At 42.5% G+C, this 20939-nt stretch overlaps 1 protein-coding gene across 2 annotated transcripts; it reads left to right on the top strand.

Moving 5' to 3' along the window:
• Positions 1–17262: 17262 nt before the first annotated feature.
• On the top strand, positions 17263–20153 carry LOC123058658 (2-oxoglutarate-dependent dioxygenase 19). 2 transcript variants are annotated; one of them, XM_044481363.1, is made up of 5 exons: positions 17263–17732; positions 18235–18473; positions 18564–18621; positions 18694–18891; positions 19012–20153. In XM_044481363.1, exons 1-5 carry the CDS (start codon positions 17544–17546, stop codon positions 19333–19335), a joined length of 1008 nt encoding a protein of 335 aa, XP_044337298.1. In that variant the 5' UTR covers positions 17263–17543; the 3' UTR covers positions 19336–20153. The 2 variants fall into 2 exon arrangements, with proteins under 2 accessions (XP_044337298.1, XP_044337297.1); XM_044481362.1 differs by having other exon boundaries at positions 18564–18891.
• Positions 20154–20939: the final 786 nt, after the last annotated feature.

Below are 20939 nucleotides of genomic sequence, written 5' to 3'. Positions count from 1 at the left end.
TAAAATAAATTGCTGGACGTGAGGAATTTATCTATTAATCATCTGCAACAAGAATTAACTAAATAGCACTCTCCAATAAAAATGGCAGTAATTCTCGTGAGCGCTAAAGTTTCTACATTTTACAGCAAGATCAACAAGACTTTCCCAAAGTCTTCCCAACGGTTCTACTTGGCACAAACACTAATTAAAACATAAAAACTCAATCATAACAGAGGCTAGATAAATTATTTATTGCTAAACAGGAACAAAAATAAAGTTGGGTTGCCTCCCAACAAGCGCTATCATTTAACGCCCCTAGCTAGGCATGATGATTTCAATGATGCTCACATAAAGGATAAGAATTGAAGCATAAAGAGAGCATCATGAAGAATATGACTAGCACATTTAAGTCTAACCCACTTCCTATGCATAGGGATTTTGTGAGCAAACAACTTATGGGAACAATAATCAACTAGCATAGGAAGGCAAAACAAGCTTAACTTCAAAACTTTAAGAACATAGAAAGGAAACTTGATATTATTGCAATTCCTACAAGCATATGTTCCTCCCTCATAATAATTTTCAGTAGCATCATGAATGAATTCAACAATATAACCAGCACCTAAAGGATTCTTTTCATGATCTACAAGCATAGAAAATTTACTACTCTCCACATAAGCAAGATTCTTCTCATTCAGAATAATGGGAGTATCATAAGAAACTCGAATACTATAAATTGTTTCCACATTAAAAGAGTAATGTTCAGAAAAAGGGTAATCATAATCATGACAAGTTTTATAAATATAATCATCACTACTTTTTATAGCATATGTATCATCACAATAATTATCATAAGTAGCAACTTTGTTCTCATCATAATCGATTGAAACCTCTTCCAAGATAGTGGAATCATCACTAAATAAAGTCATGACCTCTCCAAATCCACTTTCATAATTATCATAATAAGATTCAACATCCTCCAAAATAGTGGGATCATTACTTCCTAAAGTTGACACTCTTCCAAACCCACTTTCATCAATATAATCATCATAAGTAGGAGACATGCTATCATCATTATAAATTTGCATATCAAAACTTGCAAGACTAAAAATATCATCTTCATTAAACGTAGCATCCCCAAGCTTGGGACAAACATTAATTGCAGCAAATATATTCTCAAAAACATCATCTTCATCAAACATAGCATCCCCAAGCTTGGGCCTTTTTATATCATAAGCATAATCACCCTCATCATTAATAGTATGGATAGCACCAATAGTATAGCAATTATCATATTCTTCCAAGCAAGTGCCAAAAAGATTTTCAAGATCATAAGAAGTATCATTATCTTCCCAATCATAATCATCACAACAAGCAATAGGCATAACGAGATCATCATCAAGTGCATCATCTTCCACAATTATATTTTCATGAGGCCCAACAGTAATAGGAGCAGCATTATTTGGGAGAGATATCTTTTTACCTCTCTTCCTTTTTCTTTTCTTCTTCTTCACCATATCATGTGTGGGTTCAATCCTCGTTTTGGAGCTCCTTAATAATGAGATTGGTTGAATAGAAGGCTCCTCCTCGTTACCTGATTCATCATAAGAAATAATAGGAGGATATTGGGAAGTCTCTTCCCTTTCGTTAGTATTCTCTTCATCTTCTATTTCTTTTATTTTCTTTATATAATTGGCAATATAAGGATTTCCAATGCAATTCACCGCACAATACATATAAATTTCTTCTAGATCAATATCGAGGAATTTCTTGAGGCTATATTATGGAATAATATTAGTTTGATGTTTCATTTCTTCATAACCCAAAAGCAAACTAAGTTCATTATAATGTGCAAGGGAAATAAAGTCATCATAATTGTTGGACATGACTTGATCATGAAACAATTTGCATTTGATATTTAAATGACCGTGTTCATTGCAAAGTTCACAAGTATGGCTAAGAAATTTTAAATTTTCAGCACTAACATTTAGCCTTTCTTGCAACCATTTAGTTTCTAAATGCTTATACCTCTTGCAATATCTATCTTCCCTATTTGGTGTGTACTTGCAAACCCAATGCACTCCACAAAAATTGACATGTTTATAGGAGACATTTTCATCATAACTAGTGCAATCATCATTAGTACTATGGATATTCAAGGAGTTAATACTAATAACATTGCAATCATGCTCATCATTCAAAGATTTAGTGCCAAACATTTTAATGCATTCTTCTTCTAACACTTTGGCACAATTTTCCTTCCCATCATACTCACGAAATATATTAAAAAGATGAAGCGTATGAGGTAAACTCAATTCCATATTTTTTTGTAGTTTTCTTTTATAAACTAAACTAGTGCTAAAACAAGAAACAAAAATATTCGATTGCAAGATCTAAAGATATACCTTCAAGCGCTAACCTCCCCGGCAATGGCGCCAGAAAAGAGCTTGATGTCTACTACACAACCTTCTTCTTGTAGACGTCGTTGGGCCTCCAAGTGCAGAGGTTTGTAGGACAGTGGAAAATTTCCCTCAAGCGGATGACCTAAGGTTTATCAATCCGTAGGAGGCGCAGGATGAAGATGATCTCTCTCAAGCAACCCTGCAACCAAATAACAAAGAGTCTCTTGTGTCCCCAACACACCCAATACAATGGTAAATTGTATAGGTGCACTAGTTTGGCGAAGAGATGGTGATACAAGTGGTATATGGATGGTAGATATAGGTTTTTGTAATCTGAAAATATAAAAACAGCAAGGTAACTAATGATAAAAGTGAGCGTAAACGGTATTGCAATGCGTTGAAACAAGGCCTAGGGTTCATACTTTCACTAATGCAAGTTCCCTCAACAATAATAACACAATTGGATCATATAACTATCCCTCAACATGCAACAAAGAGTCACTCCAAAGTCACCAATAGCAGAGAACAAACGAAGAGATTATGGTAGGGTACGAAACCACCTCAAAGTTATCCTTTCTGATCGATCTATTCAAGAGTCCATAGTAAAATAACACGAAGCTATTATTTCCGAACAATATATCATAGAGTTCATACTAGAATAACACCTTAAGACACAAATCAACCAAAACCCTAATGTCACCTAGATACTCCAATGTCACCTCAAGTATTCGTGGGTATGATTATACGATATGCATCACACAATCTCAGATTCATCTATTCAAACCAACACAAAGTACTTCAAAGAGTGCCCCAAAGTTTCTATCGGAGAGTCAAGACGAAAACATGTGCCAACCCCTATGCATAGGTTCATGGGCGGAACCCGCAAGTTGATCACCAAAACATACACCAAGTGGATCAATAGAATACCCCATTGTCACCACGGGTATCCCACGCAAGATATACATCAAGTGTTCTCAAATCCTTAAAGACTCAATCCGATAAGATAACTTCAAAGGGAAAACTCAATTCATTACAAGAGAGTAGAGGGGGAGAAACATCATAAGATCCAACTATAATAGCAAAGCTCGTGATACATCAAGATCGTGCCACCTCAAGAACACGAGAGAGAGAGAGAGAGAGAGAGATCAAACACATAGCTATTGGTACATACACTCAGCCCCGAGGGAGAACTACTCCCTCCTCGTCATGGAGAGCACCGGGATGATGAAGATGGCCACCGGAGAGGGATTCCCCCTCCGGCAGGGTGCCAGAACGGGTCTAGATTGGTTTTCGGTGGCTACGGAGGCTTCTGGCGGTGGAACTCCTGATCTATTGTGCTCCCCGAAGTTTTTAGGGTATATGGGTATATATAGGAGGAAGAAGTACGTCGGTGGATCTTCGGGCTGTCCACGAGGCAGGGGGTGCGCCCAGGGGGTGGGCGCACCCCCCACCCTCGTGGGCAGCCAAGGACTCTCCTGGTCCATCTCCAATACTCTGTGGGCTTCTTCTGGTCCAAAAATAAGTTCCGTGAAGTTTCAGGTCAATTGGACTCCATTTGATTTTCCTTTTCTGCGATAGTTTAAAACAAGGAAAAAAACAGAAACTGACACTGGGCTCTAGGTTAATAGGTAGTCCCAAAAATAATATAAAAGTGCATAATAAAGCCCATAAACATCCAAAACAGATAATATAATATCATGGAACAATAAAAAATTATAGATACGTTGGAGACGTATCAGCGTCCGCGGTTATTTTAAAATAACACGCTTAACGAGATCTGGGTATTTGATCTGAATCTGGCCACTGGCCTATACGCACTAACCAACTATGCGGAACATTTATGGGCACTCGACGTCGTGGTATCAGCCGAAGCCTTCGTGACATCAGTGACTGAGCGGCACGCGCCGGGTTGGACTGGAACGCCTGCTCTTGTATAAGGGAGGCTAGGTCTGCTCGCCGGCCACGTACGCAACATGCAGGTGTGCAATGGGCGATGGGCCCAGACCCCTGCGCCATAGCATTTAGACCGGCGTGCTGACCTCTCTGTTGTGCCTAGGTAGGGCTGCGACGTGTTGATCTTCCGAGGCCGGGCATGACCCAGAAAAGTGTGTCCGGACAAAGGGGATCGAGCGTGTTGGGAAATGTGGTGCACCCCTGCAGGGAAGTTGATCTATTCGGATAGCCGTGTCCCTCGGTAAAAGGACGACCCGGAGTTGTACCTTGACCTTATGACAACTAGAACCGGATACTTAATAAAACACACCCTTCCAAGTGCCAGATACAACCGGTGATCGCTCTCTCACAGGGCGACAAGGAGAGGATCGCCGGGTAGGTTTATGCTTTGCGATGATACTTGGTTAACTTACCATCTACTCTCTTCTATTGCTTCAAGATGGAGGCTGCCAGAAGCGTAGTCTTCGATAGGACTAGCTATCCCCCTCTTATTTCGGCATTCTGCAGTTCATTCCACATATATTACCCCCTTTCATTTGATACATTGCATATGTAGTGTAGCTCCTTACTTGCAAGTACTTTGGATGAGTACTCACGGTTGCTTTGCTCCCCCTTTCACCCTTTCTATACCTGATTGTCACAATCAGATGCTGGAGTCCAAGAGTCAGAGGACCCTGAGGATGATGCTACGTGGAGTTCGACTTCGAGGAGTAGTTAGGAGGTCCCAGGCAGGAGGCCTTGCCTTTTCGATCGTTGATACTTTTGTTCTAGCCTTCTTAAGGCAATCTTGTTTAACTCATGTCTGTACTCAGATATTTTTGCTTCTGCTGACTCTTGTGTATTCGAGCTTATGTATTCGAGCCCTCGAGGCCCCTGGCTTGTAATATAAAGCTTGTATTATTTTAATTTGTGTCTAGAGTTGTGTTGTGATATCTTGCCGTGAGTCCTTGATCTTGATCATACACATTTGCGTGTATGATTAGTGTACGGTCAAATCGGGGCATCACAAAAACCCGCAACAAGCCAAAAGGAGTGCACTAAGTTGTTTCATGAGCAACAATGATGACAATGTGGATGGTTTTAGCTTGCTAAGGGAAATGGAAGGGTGGAACTATTGCGAAACGTAGTAATTTCAAAAAAATTCCTACGCACACGCAAGATCAGGGTGATGCATAGCAACGAGAGGGAAGAGTATTTTTCTACGTACCCTCGTAGACCGGAAGCAGAAGCGTTATAACAACACGGTTGATGTAGTCGTACGTCTTCATGTCCCGACCGATCAAGCACCGAAACTATGGCACCTCCTAGTTTTTGCACACGTTCAGCTCGATGACGATTCCCGGACTCCGACACAGCAAAGTGTCGGGGATGAGTTCCGTCAGCACGACGGCGTGGTGACGATCTTGATGTTCTACCGTCGCAGGGCTTCGCCTAAGCACCGCTACAATATTATCGAGGATTATGGTGGAGGGGGGCACTGCACACGGCTAAGAGATCAATGATCAATTGTTGTGTCTCTGGGGTGCCCCCTGCCCCCGTATATAAAGGAGTGGAGGAGGGGGCCGACCAAGGAGGGTGGCGCGCCCAAGGGGGGAGTCCAACTCCCACCGGGAATAGGACTCCCCCTTTTCCTATTAGGAGTAGGAGAGGGAAGGAAGAGGAAGGAGGGAGGAAGGAAAGGGGGGGCCGGCCCCCCTCCCAATTCGGATTGGGCTTGGGGGGACGCCCCCTCCCTTGCTCCTTTCCCCTCCTTTCCACTAAGGCCCAATAAGGCCCTTATACCTCCCAGGGGGGTTCCGATAACCTCCCGGTGATCCAGTATTGTCCCAATCTCACCCGGAACCTTTCCGGTGTCCAAATATAGTCGTCCAATATATCGATCTTTATGTCTCGACCATTTCGAGACTCCTCGTCAAGTCCATGATCACATCCGGGACTCCGAACAACCTTCGGTACATCAAAATATATAAACTCATAATGAAACTGTCATCGTGACGTTAAGCGTGCGGACCCTACGGGTTTGAGAACAATGTAGACATGACCGAGACACGTCTCCGGTCAATAACCAAAAGCGGAACCTGGATACTCATATTGGCTCCTACATATTCTACGAAGATCTTTATTGGTCAGACCGCATAACAACATATGTTGTTCCCTTTGTCATCGGTATGTTACTTGCCCGAGATTCGATCGTCGGTATCTCAATACCTAGTTCAATCTCATTACCGGCAAGTCTCTTTACTCGTTCCGTAATACATCATCTTGCAACTAACTTATTAGTTGCATTGCTTGCAAGGCTTAAGTGATGTGCATTACCGAGAGGGCCCAGAGATACCTCTCCGACAATCGAAGCGACAAATCCTAATCTCGAATTACGCCAACCCAACATGTACCTTTGGAGACACCTGTAGATCACCTTTATAATCACCCAGTTACGTTGTGACGTTTGGTAGCACACAAAGTGTTCCTCCGGTAAACAGGAGTTGCATAATCTCATAGTCATAGGAACATGTATAAGTCATGAAGAAAGCAATAGCAACATACTAAACGATCGCGTGCTAAGCTAATGGAATGGGTCATGTCAATCACATCATTCTCCTAATGATGTGATCCCGTTAATCAAATGACAACTCATGTCTATGGTTAGGAAACATAACCATCTTCGGTTAATGAGCTACTCAAGTAGAGGCATACTAGTGACACTTTGTTTGTCTATGTATTCACACAAGTATTACGTTTCCGGTTAATAAAATTCTAGCATGAATAATAAACATTTATCATGATATAAGGAAATAAATAATAACTTTATCATTGCCTCTAGGGCATATTTCCTTCAGTCTCCCACTTGCACTAGAGTCAATAATCTACTTCACATCACCATGTGATTTAATACCAATAGTTCACATCACCATGTGATTAACACCCATAGTTCACATCGACATGTGACCAACACCCAAAGGGTTTACTAGAGTCAATAATCTAGTTCACATCACTTATGTGATTAACACCCAAAGAGTACTAAGGTGTGATCATGTTTTGCTTGTGAGAGAAGTTTAGTCAACGGGTCTGCCATATTCAGATCCGTACGTATTTTGCAAATTTCTATGTCAACAATGCTCTGCATGGAGCTACTCTAGCTAATTTCTCCCACTTTCAATATGTATCCAGATTGAGACTTAGAGTCATCTGGATTAGTGTCAAAACTTGCATCGACGTAACCCTTTACGACGAACCTTTTTGTCACCTCCATAATCGAGGAACATATCCTTATTCCACTAAGGATAATTTTGACCATTGTCCAGTGATCTACTCCTAGATCACTATTGTACTCCCTTGCCAAACTTAGGGCAGGGTATACAATAGATCTGGTACACATCATGACATACTTTATAGAACCTATGGCCGAGGCATAGGGAATGACTTTCATTCTCTCTCTATCTTCTGCCGTGGTCGGGCTTTGAGTCTTACTCAATTTCACACCTTGTAACACAGGCAAGAACTCTTTCTTTGACTGTTCCATTTTGAACTACTTCAAAAACTTGTCAAGGTATGTACTCATTGAAAACTTATCAAGTGTCTTGATCTATCTCTATAGATCTTGATGCTCAATATGTAAGCAGCTTCACTGAGGTCTTTCTTTGAAAAAACTCCTTTCAAACACTCCTTTATGCTTTGCAGAATAATTATACATTATCTCCGATCAATAATATGTCATTCACATATACTTATCAAAAATGCTGTAGTGCTCCCACTCACTTTCTTGTAAATACAGACTTCACTACAAGTCTGTATAAAACTATATGCTTTGATCAACTTATCAAAGCGTATATTCCAACTCCGAGATGCTTGCACCAGTCCATAGATGGATCGCTGGAGCTTGCATATTTTGTTAGTACCTTTAGGATTGAGAAAACCTTCTGGTTGCATCATATACAACTCTTCTTTAATAAATCCATTAAGGAATGCAGTTTTGTTTATCCATTTGCCAGATTTCATAAAATGCGGCAATTTCCAACATGATTCGGACAGACTTAAGCATAGATATGAGTGAGAAACTCTCATCGTAGTCAACACCTTGAACTTGTCGAAAACCTTTTGCGACAATTCTAGCTTTGTAGATAGTAACACTACTATTAGCGTATGTCTTCCTCTTGAAGATCCATTTAATCTCAATGACTCGCCGATCATTGGGCAAGTCAATCAAAGTCCATACTTTGTTCTCATACATGGATCTCATCTCAGATTTCATGGCCTCAAACCATTTCGCGGAATCTGGGCTCATCATCGCTTCCTCATAGTTCGCAAGTTCGTCATGGTCTAGTAACATGACTTCTAGAACAGGATTACCGTACCACTCTGGTGCAGATCTCACTCTGGTTTACCTACGAGGTTCGGTAGTAACTTGATCTGAAGTTACATGATCATCATCATTAGCTTCCTCACTAATTGGTGTAGTAGTCACAGGAACAGATTTCTGTGATGAACTACTTTCCAATAAGGGAGCAGGTACAGTTACCTCATCAAGTTCTACTTTCCTCCCACTCACTTCTTTCGAGAGAAACTCCTTCTCTAGAAAGGATCCATTCTCAGCAATGAATATCTTGCCTTTGGATCTGTGATAGAAGGTGTACCCAACATTTTCTTTTGGGTATCCTATGAAGATGCACTTCTCCGATTTGGGTTTGAGCTTATCAGGTTGAAACTTTTTCACATAAGCATTGCAACCTCAAACTTTACGAAACGACAGCTTAGATTTCTTGCCAAACCATAGTTCATACGGTGTCGTCTCAACGGATTTAGATGGTGCCCTATTTAACGTGAATGCAGCTGTCTCTAATGCATAACCCCAAAACGATAGTGGTAGATCGGTAAGAGACATCATAGATCGCACCATATCTAATAAAGTACGGTTATGATGTTCGGACACACCATTACACTGTGGTGTTCCAGGTGGTGTGAGTAGTGAAACTATTTCACATTGTTTTAACTGAAGACCAAACTCGTAACTCAAATATTTTACTTCTGTGATCATATCGTAGAAATTTTTATTTTTGTTACGATGATTCTCCACTTCACTGAAATTCTTTAAACTTTTCAAATATTTCAGACTTGTGTTTCATCAAGTAGATATACTCATATCTGCTCAAATCATCTGTGAAGATCAGAAAATAATGATACCTGCCGCGAGCTTCAATATTCATCGGACCACATACATCAGTATGCATGATTTCCAACAAATCTGTTGCTTGCTGCATTGTTCCGGAGAACGGAGTCTTAGTCATCTTGCCCATGAGGCATGGTTCGCAAGCATCAACTGATTCATAATCAAGTGATTCCAAAAGCCCATCAGCATGGATTTTCTTTATGCGCTTTACACCAATATGACCTAAACAGTAGTGCTACAAATAAGTTGCAGTATCATTATTAACTTTGCATCTTTTGGCTTCAATATTATGAAAATGTGTATTACCACGATCGAGATCCAACAAACCATTTTTATTGGGTGTATGACCATAGAAGGTTTTATTCATGTAAACAGAACAACAATTTATTCGCTTACTTAAATGAATAACCGTATTGCAATAAACATGATCAAATCATATTCATGCTTAATGCAAACACCAAATAACACTTATTTAGGTTCAACACTAATCCCGAAAGTATAGGGAGTGTGCGATGATGATCATATCAATCTTGGAACTACTTCCAACACACATCGTCACTTCACCCTTAACTAGTCTCTGTTCATTCTGCAACTCCTGTTTCGAGTTACTACTCTTAGCAACTGGACCAGTATCAAATACCGAGGGATTGCTACGAACACTAGTAAAATAGACATCAATAATCTGTATATCAAATATACCTTTGTTCACTTTGCCATCCTTCTTATCCGCCAAATACTTGGGGTAGTTCCGCTTCCAATGACCAGTCCCTTTGTAGTAGAAGCACTCAGTTTCAGGCTTAGGTCCAGACTTGGGTTTTTCACTTGAGAAGCAAGTTGCTTGCCGTTCTTCTTGAAGTTCCCCTTTCTTCCCTTTGTCCCTTTACTTGAAACTAGTGGTTTTGTTTACCATCAACACTTGATGCTTTTCTTGATTTCTACCTTCGTCGATTTCAGCATCGCGAAGAGCTTGGGAATCATTTCCGTTATCCCTTGCATTTTATAGTTCATCACGAAGTTCTACTAACTTGGTGATGGTGACTAGAGAATTCTGTCAATCACTATTTTATCTGGAAGATTAACTCCCACTTGATTCCGGCGATTGTAGTACCCAGACAATCTGAGCACATGCTCACTGCTTGAGCTATTCTCCTCCATCTTTTAGCTATAGAACTTGTTGGAGACTTCATATATCTCAACTCGGGTATTTGCTTGAAATATCAACTTCAACTCCTCGAACATCTCATATGGTCCATGACGTTCAAAACTTCTTTGAAGTCCCGATTATAAGTCGTTTAAGCATGGTGCACTAAACTATCAAGTAGTCATCATATTGAGCTAGCCAAACGTTCATAACATCTGCATCTGCTCCTGCAATAGGTTTGTCACCTAGCGGTGCATCAAGGACATAATTCTTCTATGCAACAATGAGGATAAACCTCAGATCACGGATCCAATCCGCGTCATTGCTACTAACACCTTTCAACTTAGTTTTCTCTAGGAACATATCAAAAATATAACAGGGGAGCTAAACGTGAGCTATTGATCTACAACATAGATATGCTAATACTACCAGGACTAAGTACATGATAAACTTAAGTTCAATTAATCATATTACTTAAGAACTCCCACTTAGAAAGACGTCCCTCTAATCTTCTAAGTGATCACGTGATCCAAATCAACTAAACCATAACCGATCATCACGTGAAATGGAGTAGCTTTCAATGGTGAACATCAATATGTTGATCATATCTACTATATGATTCACGCTCGACCTTTCGGTCTCAGTGTTCCGAGGCCATATCTGCATATGCTAGGCTCGTCAAGTTTAACCTGAGTATTCTGCGTGTGCAAAACTGGCTTGCACCCGTTGTAGATGGACGTAGAGCTTATCACACCCGATCATCACGTGGTGTCTGGGCATGACGAACTTTGGCAACGGTGCATACTCAGGGAGAACACTTTTATCTTGAAATTTAGTGAGAGATCATCTTATAATGCTACCGTCAATCAAAGCAAGATAAGATGCATAAAAGATAAACATCACATGCAATCAATATAAGTGATATGATATGGCCATCATCATCTTGTGCTTGTGATCTCCATCTCCGAAGCACCGTCATGATCACCATCGTCACCTCCGCGACACCTTGATCACCATCGTAGCATCGTTGTCGTTTCGCCAATCTTATGCTTCCACGACTATCGCTACCGCTTAGTGATAAAGTAAAGCATTACAGTGCAATTGCATTGCATACAATAAAGCGACAACCATATGGCTCCTGCCAGTTGCCGATAACTCGGTTACAAAACATGATCATGTCATACAATAAAATTTAGCATCATGTCTTGACCATATCACATCACAACATGCCCTGCAAAAACAAGTTAGCCGTCCTCTACTTTGTTATTGCAAGTTTTACGTGGCTGCTACGGGCTTAAGCAAGAACCGTTCTTACCTACGCATCAAAACCACAATGATAGTTTGTCAAGTTGGTGCTGTTTTAACCTTCGCAAGGACCGGGCGTAGCCACACTCGGTTCAACTAAAGTTGGAGAAACTGACACCCGCCAGCCACCTGTGTGCAAAGCACGTCGGTAGAACCAGTTTCGCGTAAGCGTACGCGTAATGTCGGTCCGGGCCGCTTCATCCAACAATACCGCCAAACCAAAGTGTGACATGCTGGTAAGCAGTATGACTTATATCGCCCACAACTCACTTGTGTTCTACTCGTGCATAACATCAACGCATAAAACCTAGGCTCGGATGCCACTGTTGGGAAACGTAGTAATTTCAAAAAAAAATCCTACTCACACGCAAGATCATGGTGATGCATAGCAACGAGAGGGGAGAGTATTGTCTACGTACCCTCGTAGACCGGAAGCGGAAGCGTTATAACAACGCGGTTGATGTAGTCATACGTCTTCATGGCCCGACCGATCAAGCACCGAAACTACGGCACCTCTGAGTTTTTGCACACGTTCAGCTCGATGACGATCCCCGGACTCCGATCCAGCAAAGTGTCGGGGATGAGTTCCGTCAGCACGACGGCGTGGTGACGATCTTGATGTTCTACCATCGCAGGGCTTCACCTAAGCACCGCTACAATATTATCGAGGATTATGGTGGAGGGGGGCACCGCACACGGCTAAGAGATCAATGATCAATTGATGTGTCTTTGGGGTGCCCCCTGCCCCCGTATATAAAGGAGTGGAGGAGGGGCCGACCAAGGAGGGTGGCGCGCCCAAGGGGCGGAGTCCAACTCCCACCGGGAGTAGGACTCCCCCTTTTCCTATTAGGAGTAGGAGAGGGAAGGAAGAGGAAGGAGGGAGGAAGGAAAGGGGGGGCCGGCCCCCCTCCCAATTCGGATTGGGCTTGGGGGGCGCCCCCTCCCTTGCTCCTTTCCCCTCTTTTCCACTAAGGCCCAATAAGGCCCATATACCTCCCGGGGGTTCCGATAACCTCCCGGTGATTCGGTATTGTCCCAATCTCACCCGGAACCTTTCCGGTGTCCAAATATAGTCGTCCAATATATCGATCTTTATGTCTCGACCATTTAGAGACTCCTCGTCAAGTCCGTGATCACATCCGGGACTCCGAACAACCTTCGGTACATCAAAATATATAAACTCATAATGAAACTGTCATCATAACGTTAAGCGTGCGTACCCTACGGGTTTGAGAACAATGTAGACATGACCGAGACACGTCTCCGGTCAATAACCAATAGCGGAACCTGGATGCTCATATTGGCTCCTACATATTCTATGAAGATCTTTATCGGTCAGACCGCATAACAACATACGTTGTTCCCTTTGTCATCGGTATGTTACTTGACCGAGATTCGATTGTCGGTATCTCAATACCTAGTTCAATCTCGTTACCGGCAAGTCTCTTTACTCGTTCCGTAATACATCATCTTGCAACTAACTTATTAGTTGCATTGCTTGCAAGGCTTAAGTGATGTGCATTACCGAGAGGGCCCAGAGATACCTCTCCGACAATCAGAGCGACAAATCCTAATCTCGAAATACGCCAACCCAACATGTACCTTTGGAGACACCTGTAGATCACCTTTATAATCACCCAGTTACGTTGTGATGTTTGGTAGCACACAAAGTGTTCCTCCAGTAAACGGGAGTTGCATAATCTCGTAGTCATAGGAACATGTATAAGTCATGAAGAAAGCAATAGCAACATACTAAACGATCGGGTGCTATGCTAATGGAATGGGTCATGTCAATCACATCATTCTCCTAATGATGTGATCCCGTTAATCAAATGACAACTCATGTCTATGGTTAGGAAACATAACCATCTTCGATTAATGAGCTAGTCAAGTAGAGGCATACTAGTGACACTTTGTTTGTCTATGTATTCACACAAGTATTACGTTTCTGGTTAATACAATTCTAGCATGAATAATAAACATTTATCATGATATAAGGAAATAAATAATAACTTTATCATTGCCTCTAGGGCATATTTCCATCAGGAACAATGAGGACATAGACACAAAGGATGAATGGGATGAGCTGCAAGAGGAAATGCAGATCAAAGAGCCCCTGAGGCTGGATGGAACAATGATGAACAAATAGTATGAAGAGGAATACCCACCCCTCCAGACTATGAGGGCAGAGAAGTGGGGTCCCATACAGGCGCCTAGGGCCAGTGCAAGAAATGCTGGCGATTCCAGAACCATACTGTAAAAGGCACAGCAGCTCAAAGAGGCTCAAGATGCAGTAACTAAAAAAGTGCAAGGTAATAAGTCCACACCTTTCTCCCTCTTTAATAATCCTCATTTTACTTCAGTAGCTTCTAAAATAGGAATGGATATAGATACTAGAGATGAGAACACACCCAACTTACCTTTCCCTAGTTGTTTGAATCCTGACAGGAATGTTGATCCTGATTCAGGATTCACCACCCCCCTAAAAGAAAATATAGATGATGGGGTGGAGCATAATAGTAGATTTGACTCTGTTGAAGTGTGGAACCTAGTATGTAATCACAAACGGGGCAAGCACCCTAAGACAAAGGTTCCCCAATGAATGCAACTTTTTTGGAATGTCAGGGGTATCTCTGCTCCAGGGAGAAAGACCCTTATAGTTGACATAATTAGGAAATTGCAAGCATCTGTCCTAGGCTTCCAAGAAACCAAGAAGGGATAATTTTCTGACTCCTACCTTAAATCCTTGGTAGGAAGCAGGAACTTCTCCTGGCACCACCTCCCATCTAAAGGCTCTGCTGGGGGCATCCTGATGGGTGTGGATGCTGACCTTTTGAGATCATTTCCTGGTCTCATCTTGAATTTTCAGTTAGTTGTGTTCTTAAGCTGAAAAACAAGGATGTAACCTTTAGAATTGTCACTGTTTATGGATCTCCCTATGAGGAAGGGAAGGAAGCATTTATCTCTGAGCTTCACTCCCTGTTCATAGAGAATACACACCCCACCCCGATTGGGGGGATTTCAATCTAGTTAGGTATGCTAGAGAAAAAAGCAATGGTGTGACAACTTCAATGCTTGGATAGAAATCTGGAGTCTGTTGGAGATCAAGTTGTCTAGTAGAAAATTCACCTGGGCTAACAACCAGGCTGACCTGATCATGTCCACAATAGATAGGCTCTTCTGTAATACTGAGCTTGACAAGATTTTTCCACTAGCCTCCTGCATTGCTCTCCCTAGATGCGGCAGTGATCATGCACCCATTATCTGGGAATCAGGTGTTGAGCAAGTGCCTAAGAGTAGTAGTTATAGGATGGGAAAATGGTGGCTGCTTAGAGAAGACTTCTCCAAGCTAATTTCCAAAATTTGGAATGAACCCACCTTTAATGCCAACCCTTTAGACAATTGGCAGGAGAAGATGAGAAAGCTTAGATGAGTGACCAAAGGTTGGAGCTCCAATGAAGAGGCCCAACTTAGGAGATATAAGAAAATCCTTTTAGAGGAATATGACAAGCTAGACATCAAATCTGAAACATTAGTGCTCTCTGACCCTGAGGCGGCTAGGCTCAAATTCACACATAATGAGCTCCAGAAGATTTGGCTCCAAGAGGAGATCAAAGCAAAACAGAGATCCAGGGATAGGGACATTAAAGAAGGAGATAGGAATACTGAGTATTTCCATGCAGTGGCAAACCAAAGGAGGAGGAAAACAGCTATCCACTCCTTGGATGGCCCACTTGGACCAGTCACTGACACTAAGGAAATGCTTGGAATTGCTACCAACTTCTATAAAAACCTGTTCAAGAAAGAGGAAAGGGGTGGGATCCACTTAGACCCAACCTTTTCTCCGATGAAGAGAAAGTTAACTCTGCTGAAAATGAAAACCTTGAGGCCCCCTTCTTAGAAGAGGAAGTCAAGAAGGCTGTCTTTGAATCATATGCAGATGGTGCCCCTGGCCCAGATGGTATCCCCTTCTTTTTTTACCAGCACTTTTGGGAGATGATCAAAAAAGACCTGATAGCCATGTTTGAAGTTTTCTATCAGGGGGAACTGGCTATTCATAGACTTAACTTTGCTATGCTGACTTTATTTCCAAAAGAAGCTGATGCTTCCAGCATGAAAAAGTTTAGGCCCATTAGTTTGCTAAATTGTAGTTTCAAGATCTTCACCAAGGTCCTCACTAATAGACTAACCATGCTCTGATCTGGCAACTTGAGAGTAAGGGTATCCACTCTTCTAGCTCCTTGTACCACGTGATTAACTTTAGAGGGGTGCAACCTTTGTTTCTACCAGCGGTTTGAAAACTGGCAGTGCCCTCAAAAATTCATGTCTTCCTTTGGTTGTTCTCCCAAAACAAGCTGATGACAAGAGACAATCTTAGGAAAAGACATATAATCAAACCGCTTGATTGTGTCTTCTGTGCTGAGCAAGAAACAAACCATCACTTATTTTTTGACTGTGTGGTAGCCAAAAATATATAGTCGTTTGTCAATCTCTTTTTCCAAAAGAGTTTGGGGGCAAACTTTGAATATGTGGTCCGACTTTGGATCTCTAATAAAAAGAATTTAGCTTTGAACGTAGTTAGTTCTGCTGTCCTTTTGTGTCTATGAAAATATAGGAACTCTATAATTTTCAATAACACCATTTGGTCATCTATTAATCAGGTGTGAAGACTGATACACATGATGATCAAGTTCTGTGTGATTCTGATCCCGGAAACAAGCAAAGCCCGCGTGGAAGAGTTCTTGAGTGCGCTGACAAAGCTACTCCAGCAACCCTTGAGGATATCATGTGGCTGAAGGAAAACCCTGGATTGGATGCTGAGGTATGCTAGGACAACCTCAAGATCTCTGAAGACGGCGGTTTCTCTTCTCCGGCCAAGAAGCACGACACCAACAGCAAGACCATGGTGAACAGCCCCGTGTCTACCCTCGCAATCTGCTAGTCGCCCCAGGCGGCCCTGGCGCCACCACTCAAGAGAAGGGGAGCGAGCGGGTTGTGTGGTGTGATCACTGGTTGACAGGTGCTGTTTTTGCCTTTAGTGTGCGTTCGTTTTGTCCTTTGGCTCCCGTTCGAGCAGGGCTGTAATTTATCTGTTTTAGTTCTGAACTGATGAACTTTTTCAGTAGCTTTCTATCGAACAAAATGATGTATGGTTTCATTCTGGTTAATGGAACCGGGGAGAGGCCTTCCTGTTCTTCTAAAATTATAGGCTTTCTCAAAAAAAAAAAGCCAAAAATCTCTTGTCTAAAAGGAAAAACTCGTGGCAAAATCCCCCTTCACTTCCTCAGTTCCTCAAAATCTCCCCGATCTGACGACCCTGCCGCCCGTTTGCGCCTCTCGCCGAGCTCGCCGCTCGCTTCTGCCTCCTCCATTCCTCCCTCAAAGGGGGCTCCGTGGTCGAGCTCGTCGCCTTCCACACCGCGGTCGGCGGCGGCAGCGAACCCTCGCGCGTGGTCCGCGCCTCGTCGCCGGATTCCTAGACGCCGCCCCGTCGCGTCGTGTACGACTGTCTTTGTCGTGGGCGGAGGGAACACGAGCCATCCACCTGTACCTCCGCGGCAGGTCTTCTCGAACCCTCCCCTTTTCCCCACCGCACAACATGCCAACGCCGTCTCATCGCCATTGCCCTAACCATCCAAAGGGGGATCACGGTGACTGTGCTGGAGCATGCGGTGGGGACGGCATCCCCGTCATCGACCTCGGCGTCCTCCTCAACGGCAACGCCGAGGAACGATCTCAGGCGACACACGAGCTCGGCCAGGCCTGCGAACACTGGGGCTTCTTCATGGTACGGCACTGCCACCGACGAACATCAGAATATTCGATTCTTGTCCCAATGTTGCATGCTCCCTTCGTCTGGGATTATTATTCCCGCTCATATTTTGTTCAAATTTTTTACCATATACATACTGTATTTGATTAGCAAAATATAAGGTATATGAATTCATATTTGGAAGAAAATTACAACGGTATTTGCTACATAAAACATATACTTCCTCAGTTTCTTAATATAAGGCTTTTTAGAGATTTCACTATAGAGACTACATTCGGATGTATATAGACGCCTTTTAAAGCATAGATTCACTCATTTTGCTCCGTACGTAGTTTATAGTGAAGTCTCTTAAAAGACTTATATTTAGGAACGGAGGGGTTATTTTGTTAGTTAAATTTATGGTCAAAATTTGACCCAAAATACAAAGGGGATTAATAAACCTGGATAGAGGTAGTACAAGGAAACAATTCGCTAGAGGCGCCACTAATTGCTTTTATTTTTCTGATCTGGCACGAAGGTGATTAATCATGGGGTGCCTGAGGCGCTCCAAGAAGAAGTGATGGAGGCGTGTAAGGAACTATACAGCTTACCGAGGGATGAGAAGGCAGAATACATTGCTGCTGGCCCAAAGGATCCTGTACGTATTGGAACAGGTCTCTTCTACTCTGACGTCGACGATGCCATATGTCGGAGGGACTATGTGAAGATGGTTGCTCACCCAGAGTTTCACTGCCCTGCAAAGCCTGCAAGGCTGAGGTAGCACAAACTGCTAATTAACACCATATTTACTTTCACGTTATTGTTTGGATGTTGCAAAAGCTATATTGACTGCACTGTCATTGTTAGAGATATTGCTGTGGAGTACTCTGCTCGAACGAGGCAGCTGTTGCTGGAGCTTGCGAAGGTGGTCTCCGAGAGCCTGGGACTTGATCGTGGCCGCATTTCTGAAGTCCTAAACCTTGAGTCCTGCTTCCAGATCCTTGTCGGGAACAATTACCCGCCATATGCTGGCTCGGATGGGGTTATGGGAATTTCAGCCCACTCTGACCACGGCCTTCTCACTCTGCTCTTCCAAAATGGCGTGGATGGTCTCCAAGTCAAGCACAACGGCCAGTGGGTCACCGCAAAGCCCCTTCCAGGCTCACTGTTCATTCTCACTGGCGATCAGTTGGAGGTATACGAATGATTTACAGTGTTCTTAACTTGACAATAAATGGTTATTAAAACAGAAGCTCTTAGTACCTGTACTTTATCTTAATGATACACACGCATGTCCTATGTACTGTGGGTGCAGATTGTGAGCAATGGAAGGTACAAGGCCGTGCTCCATCGCGCACTGGTCCACGGTGGGCAGACGAGGATGTCGTTCGTGAGCCTGGTCGGGCCGTGCCTAGATGCTGTCGTAGAGCCAGTCCTGGAGTTAGCACAGAATGACCCCCAGGGCATGAAGTTCCGGGGAATCAGGTACAGGGACTACATGGAGCACCAGCAGAGCAGCAAGATGAACACAAAAGCAGCACTGGACATCGTTCGTGTGCAGGGTGACATATTGACATGTGAGAGCACAACTAACAATTCAACAGAGGCTGATTCTTCAGGTTACAGTCCTACAAGTTGATATGCTGAACCTTTATGTCTTATATAATCAGTGCATTCCATGTCGTAGTACTCCCTCCTCTTCGGTTCCTAGTACTTGATAGACTGATTAGACATTCTACTATTCTCCGTTGGGACAAGCGCTAGCAGTAATGATCCAAGTTAATATGGATTAGGAAGAATGATCGCTTGGTCAGATTTGGTGAAGCCTTGGGCTCAGTGGTTCTGAGAGATGAATGTGATAGAGTGGGTCGGTCAGTGGACAATAATCTACTATATCTATGTACAGTCAGCAGAGCTTTAGGGATATTATTCACTGGCATAGCTTAACCTTTGTTGGTGCTAGTTTGTGGAAAGCAAAATTTCCTTTTGAAAATCAAGGTATGCATGTGATTAATGGTTCAAGGTTGAATGCAAATATGCAGAGCAGATTTCTGAACGTGAAGGACCATGCAGCAAGAATTGTTTCTTATGTCGTGTTTTTGAAAACGAAGACAGCATCATGTTTCATCGCTCATGGCTGCCTTTGTGTGGGTCAGCTTGAAAGAGGCGATTGCTGGGATCAAAGACTAGTTTGTACATCTAAATTCATGTGTGTGTGTTTTAACATAAAGATTTTATTAACTTAGGAGCATTTTACAGAGACAAGCGTGAAAGGAAGCATCTAAATTCATGTGGGATTGGTGAGATGGAACAAGTGCTAAGGATAGAATTGTTCTCTCGGGTTTTGCAGTGATGTGCGATTCGAAACAAGTGCTAAGGATAGAATTGTTCACTCGGGTTTTGCAGTGATGTGCTGGACCCTAGGTAGGATTCGAAACAAGTTGGTATTGAGGACCATGATATTTTTGTCAAAATTGGTCTCCCTTTTGCAGCTGTGAACATTGTGCATGACAAATTGACAATTGACAGTTAAGTGTGCTGCTCATAATTGACTATGAGTCTAAGCAAGGGTTGGGCACTCATTTTCTCCCCTGATCTACCCTGGTTATACTCCCTCCGTTCCTAAATATTTGTCTTTTTAGAGGTTTCAACAAGTGACTACATTCAGAGCAAAATGAGTGAATCTACACTCTAAAATATGTCTATATACATCCGTATGTGGTAACCATTTGAAATCTCTAGAAAGACAAATATTTAGGAACGGAGGGAGTATTTATTTAGATTTTGCCAAAACAGCACCTGAAATTGTTATCGGAAAACAGAAGACCGGACCTAAATGACCGAAATGATTTCGTTTGGTCTGTACATATGGGTAAATAAAACAAGTCAAAACCCCTCAACATACTTAGCACCTCAGCATCTGTAAAGCAGTAGTTTGTACTACCTCCATTCCTAAATATAAGATGTTTGGGCAGTTTAAACTGCCCAAACATCTTGTATTTAGGAATGCAAGTAGTAGCAAGCAATAGGAAAGTATTATGGTAAAAATGGCAAAATGTTTTCCTTTAAGGAAGCAACTCTTTGCATTTGGGAACTTTGTTGTACGTGTTGGTTGTGATTAATGAAACCTGATCAAAAGAAGAGGAAGAAAGTGGACAGTCTATGTCGTCTGTTTAGCAACTTCATTATTCCAATCATATCATCCAGGCCGTGAATCAACTAAAGGAGGATTTAAGCTTCTGG

The sequence above is a fragment of the Triticum aestivum genome, chromosome 3A (assembly GCF_018294505.1).
Source record: "Triticum aestivum cultivar Chinese Spring chromosome 3A, IWGSC CS RefSeq v2.1, whole genome shotgun sequence".
Taxonomy (NCBI): Eukaryota; Viridiplantae; Streptophyta; class Magnoliopsida; order Poales; family Poaceae; genus Triticum; species Triticum aestivum.
The sequence above is the reverse complement of the archived record's forward strand: the minus strand, read 5'-3'. Positions and strand labels throughout refer to the sequence as shown.

Coding starts and splice junctions, on each gene's coding strand:
- LOC123058658 (XM_044481362.1), top strand. CDS start 17,544: ATGCCAACGCCGTCTCATCGCCATTGCCCTAACCATCCAAAGGGGGAT. Junction 17,733..18,234: donor AACACTGGGGCTTCTTCATG/GTACGGCACTGC, acceptor TCTGGCACGAAG/GTGATTAATCATGGGGTGCC. Junction 18,474..18,563: donor GCAAAGCCTGCAAGGCTGAG/GTAGCACAAACT, acceptor TGTCATTGTTAG/AGATATTGCTGTGGAGTACT.